The 5,418-nt window shown below is 53.5% G+C and overlaps 1 protein-coding gene across 2 annotated transcripts in view; it reads left to right on the top strand.

Moving 5' to 3' along the window:
- The first annotated feature begins 2,361 nt into the window (after positions 1-2,361).
- The window catches only part of LOC119269729, a 19,667-nt gene continuing 16,610 nt past the window's right edge, over positions 2,362-5,418 (top strand). For both annotated transcript variants that reach the window (XM_037551628.1, XM_037551627.1), the window contains exons 1-2: positions 2,362-2,677; positions 2,755-2,995. In XM_037551628.1, the coding sequence (XP_037407525.1) occupies positions 2,542-2,677; positions 2,755-2,995 (377 nt within the window). In that variant the 5' untranslated portion in view covers positions 2,362-2,541. The remainder of the gene's footprint in view (positions 2,678-2,754; positions 2,996-5,418) is intronic.

Raw genomic sequence — 5,418 nt, 5'->3', positions numbered from 1 at the left:
GTGAGGCAGTCAGTGGGTGCCGCGGCGGGGACTGGGGCGGTGGTGAAGAGGTCAAAAGCTAGGCAGCGACGATGAGAGCAAAGAGGCCGGGGTGATTGTAACAGGCGGGGGAGAATGGCCTGTGTGCCACCAATAGGCGGGCCATGAGAGGACGCCGGGTGTCCACTGCGTGTCCACGAGGACGCAAATTCAGTCTTAATTTGGGCTGAAAAATAGGTACAAGCAAATAGCAATACTAACATCAGTTTTTTTAGGTCGACGCGTTGAGCTGTGATTTTTATCAGTATGGATCCAAACAGGAAGAAATGGGGCAAGCTTTGGAGTTGCGAGCGGCTGGAGCGGCACGCTAGCATCGGAGTCAGAGCAACTCTAGCAGACCTAAAAATTTGACCTGCAAAACGCATTTGCGGTTCCACGAAGATCGCGTTTGCGGGTCGAAAACTAGCGCGGCCGAACAGAAATCGTATCTAAACCTGCATAATTAAAAAAAAACAATTTCATGGGAGAAATTGCACAAACATAGTTCATCACATGATTAACAAACTACAAGCATAGTTATACTACATACTACGCTAAACTAGTACTAGAGGGGTCGAATCTGACGGTGACGAGGTCGCGGCAAATGGACGACGCCGTGGAGGAGTCGGACGCTCAATCCTCCTCACCGGATGTGGATAGGTCGACGTACTTCACCGCCTGCTCCGCGCAGATGCGGCGCCACTCCTCGGCCTTCTCCTTGGCGGCGACTGCCTGCCGCCACTAGAGGTCTTCGAGCTCCTCGGTGTGGCGCCGACGCTCCACCTCCTCGCGCATGCTCCGCTCGGCGATGGTGGCCGCAATGGCGTCGACGTCGGCGACGTAGTCTTCCGTCCTGATGACTTCGCGGCGGGCGAGCGGAGCGGGCTCCTTGGGCTCCTCCTTCATGGGGACGAAGGTGAACACGTCCGGCTCCTCCTCGTCCTCCGACCACTCCCTCTTCACGGGAAGAAGGCTCGCGCCAGAGGAGGAGGAGCTCCCGGCGTACGAGGACCTCGCGGAGGAGAAGGACGCGTGCAAGCGGTCGTACTCCGCCGTCTCGGTCCGCTGGAAGCTCGCCGGCGGCGACATGCCGCGATTGGTCCACTTCCGGGCCCCGCGCTTCCTCGCGCAGCTGGACCGGACGCGCCGCTCGCGCTCCGGGTCCCTTCCGCCGCCGAATCTGCTGCCGGAGCCGCGTCCGGAGCTTCACATTCGGCCCCACATGACGGCTGGAGGCGGGGCGGGTGGTCGCCGGCGGCGAGAAATGTGGAGAGGGGGAAGGGGAATCGCGTGGCTCGGCGGCGGCGAGGCATAGGGTTTTGACCCGCAAACGAGTCGCGGAACCGCAGTTATAGCGGTCGGGGCGTGCGGTTTGCGGGCGCGGCAAAAAATTTTACGGGCCGGGCGAGTATACGGACTCTGTTCTGGAAAAATAAGCCGAGCCTGTATACTCGTCGGAATTTTACGGGTTTGCGTGTTTTGTGGGGTGTGCTAGGGTTGCTCTCACTGAGGCTGGTCATAGTGGGGAGTAACTTAGACTAGTGTCATATGACACTAGTCTATGTTACTACTTACATAGTGCAAAGTGTCATAGAAGTAGTATCATATATGATTGTATTTATTAGCTTATAGCCTCAACATTTCTTGGGAAGCGCTATGTGATGGTAACATAATATGTTACTCCAAACACCTCTCTCCTCATTAACTAGGTGCCACATAAGTAAACTTGTCTCGGAATGTGTTATGTTACTAGCTAAGTTACTCTCACTATGACTAGTCTGAGTCAGCGCTGTGGATAACCCATTGGCCCTGTTTGGATCCATGGGTTAGAGTTAGTTTGGGTTAGTTTGGACTTAACTAACCCAAAAGTATCCAAACAGGAGGGTTAGTTTGGGTTAGATGCATCTAACCCACCCAAAAAAACTAACCCACTCAAGAGGTGTTTATTTGGGTTAGTTCTTCTCGGGACCACTAAAAAAACACATTTTTCTCTCGCTCTTCCCGTAGCAGATCCCTCTTCACTTCCTCAAATCTTCTCGTCCTCTTCCTCCCTTGCTCTCGCACCTTCCATGAAGGCGCCTCGCCGTATCCGTGCTCCATCTAACCCAGCCATCCAAACATCACTTTTTTTTAAAGGGATCCAAAAACCACTTTGGTTAAAGTTAGTTCAGGGTTAACTCTAACCTCAGTAACCGATCTAACCGAGATAGAGTATTCAAACAGGGCCATTGTCGCCGGAACCAAACCCCACCCAGCAGGCGGCCGGCCGTCTGCCCAGTTCCCACCTCGTGGGTGGGGCCCACGCACCACACGGCCGGCCATTTCTTCCCGGTCTCTCTCCTGCTAGAAGCGTCGTCTTCGTCGCGCTCCGCTCCGCTCCACTACTCCCCCCAAACTGGTGCCGCCTGCATCGAAGAGAAAACGTAAACAACCCAGACACGGCCCTCTCCAATGGAATCCACGGAGGGTCCACGACGCCCCGCTCCCCGCCACTAGCCCACTGACCCCACCACCACCGCCGCCATGCTCCAGCTCCAGCTCCAGCCCCCTCGCTTCCTGCCGCTCCCTCGCTCCCGCCTCCCCGGCCGCCGCCGCCGCCGCGCGCCCCCGCCTGCCCTCGCCGTCCGCTCCCAGTGGAAGCTCCCCGACGTCGACACCGGTGAGCGCGCTCCCCGAGGCCCCCGATAGGTCGTGCCCCGTGCTCCCTCTGATCGCTGCGGGCTTGCTGTTTCGCAGATGCGGTGCAGGAGCGGGTGCGTTCGTGGCTCTCCCGGGCGCGGGGCGCGGTGGTGGACGTCACGCAGGCGGCGCGGGAGCGGGGGAAGCGCAAGGAGGAGGCCGATGGGAGGAAGAAGCAGCGGAAGGAGGAGGCGGAGGAGGAGCCGCTCGTCGCGGTGCCGGAGATCACCCTGGAGCGGCGGGTCGGCCGCGGCTGGCTCTCCGTGGACGCCATTGTCGCCATCGAGCAGTTTGCTAGGTGTGTCAAGCGACCTTGCACTTGCTCTGCCCTTCTTGTTAATCTGTCGTAGATGTAGAATAAATGTCCAGATTCATTCAGTTAAGAAAATGACTACCAGTTCGTCTCTTGACTATCATAATGTTAATAAACGATTAAAGCCACAAACTGCGTTTCTCTTGGACTCAGTTGACAGGACGCTCGCTTGGTGATATCGATATCAGGATTACTCTGAACCATGTGCTATAATAGATAGGATCATCTTAGGTAGTGGGTAGAACCATCTGGAATTGTTGTGTAGATGTTGCAAGAATATTAAGCCTTCTCTGGGACTTGGGTTTTTTTTGTCTTCTAATTCCCATGAAGTTGCTGTGTTCCAAGCAGGCTTTCAGTGGATAAATTCAATATTACAAAATAGAAACCCTTTAACCAAGTTTGGTCTTGCATTGCTGCAGCAAATAAGGAACGCGAATTTTCTGGAGTACAATGGGATGAAACACACATAGCATAGGAAGCAGAAATTTCTCTGACCAAATCGATGTAAACTAAGTAACTAACCAAACCAGTAGAGAGAATAACTGGAAGACGTTTGCTTCCCTTGTTTAATTTTGCATATGATGTCTTGGGAATCTCAGCCACCCCATCAAATTCCTCTCCCAGGTCTGTGACTAAGTAACAATAAATTGGGGATCCTTAATGGATTGATTCCAATGCAAATCAACCAAATTATATAAGAAAGGAAGGATCGGTAAATTGATCAAACTAATGGTCAGTGATGACTATGATGACAAATTAAGAATGTGGATCAAAACTTGGTGTCGCCCAGCCCACTATGGAAGAGGTTGTGAGCGATCTTGTCTCTGGCCTTGCTGGCGCTCTCAGAATGCACAAGGTTCTTTGGCACTGTCTCGTCGTCAATGATGTCACTCGGTAGCTCTGGGCCCATCTCTTCCCCTTTCACCTCACATATATTGTGCAGCACACAACATGCGCCGATCGGGAGATCCGAGATCTTCATATGTGCGTGCTTTTGCAGGCACGCCCATCGTTCCTTCAGTCATGCAAAGGCATCTATGGACACGTGCCGTAGCTTCGCGACCTTCTTGTTGAACGCGCGTTGTTCCCTTGTCAGGTTTTGGTGTGTGTATGGGACGAGAAGCCAGTCCATCAGTGGGTAGCTAGAGCCGCCGACCACCCATGAGCCAATCATCATGCCATTGCAGCCATGCTGCTGCAGAAGTGAATTGCTGAGGACCTCATCATCATTCATGCTTCCAGGCCAACCGATGCATACATCACTGAAAATGCCATTATGGTCGACGACCCCCTGGAGGGTGGTGGAGTAGGAGGGCTTCTTGTTGCGCTTTGCGTGACTAGGGTTGTAGTACTTGCTGGCCCAAGGGTTGTAGTACTTGCTGGCCCACATTTGCGGTTCGATGATTGGGATGTGGGTTGTATAGATGACACCAAGGACGTCTGACATGCTGGAGATGGCCTTAAAGCTGCCCTTGAAGATGGCGGCCTGGTCAGGCCACCGAAGAAAGCGGGGCATGAGCCTTTGGCGGATGGCGGTGCAGACCTCAAGGACGATCTTGTGGCATGTAGAAAGGCCAATACCAAAGCGGCCAGAGATGATGCAGAGGGGCTCACCGGTGGCGAGGCGCCAGATGCAGACGACAACACGTTGGCGCACAGGGATGGAGGGGCGGAGCGAGGTATCCTCCTTGACGATGGCGGAGCCCAGTGCATCACATATCATGTCAAAAGTGTCCCATTCCATCCGGAAATGGCTGCAGAATTTGGCCTCTGGGTAGCCAGGGCTGCTGCACTGCTTCCACCACATGCCTGACCGGTCCTTTGGCCACAGCTTCTGTTGTTGATGAGGTGAGATGTCAATGCCCCCAGCTCCAGCACACTGGCAAACAGTCTGCTTGGACGACCCACTACACCTGCTCCCATCCACTTAAGTTAGTTGAGACTCAGCCTCATCCTCGTCACCATTCATGAGATATAGATCATGGATTGCAGCGTCAGTTTGTTGGCGATGGACCCCTTCTTGTTCGTGTCATTGCAGTCACCACCACCTCCATCACCTACCATGGGTTCATCGCCTGTACCGTATCTCTTTCCGCGCTTGGGCATCGTAAACGTGCTTGGAGAGGGAGGAGGAGGAATGTTTTGGATGGATGAGAAAGGTGTTGTCTTATATTTCATTTACTAGTGGAGAAGGTGGGTGTGAGCTCACGAAGTCACTAGAGCATAAAAAAGAAGTAAAACATTGGTGTGAAAAGTTAATTGGTTCTAGGTGTTGCACTTTCCTTCTTGTTTCGGATGAGAAAACGTGACAAAGAAGAGAATGTATGGGTGTAAACGCTAGAGCTGGAATCCGGAGAGAGTAGCAATGAAGTCAATGAGACCGTTTTGTCCTCATTGTGGTGGTTTTT

The sequence above is a fragment of the Triticum dicoccoides genome, chromosome 3A, assembly GCF_002162155.2.
Source record: "Triticum dicoccoides isolate Atlit2015 ecotype Zavitan chromosome 3A, WEW_v2.0, whole genome shotgun sequence".
Classification (NCBI taxonomy): domain Eukaryota; kingdom Viridiplantae; phylum Streptophyta; class Magnoliopsida; order Poales; family Poaceae; genus Triticum; species Triticum dicoccoides.
This window is presented reverse-complemented; position numbering and strand designations above follow the sequence as displayed.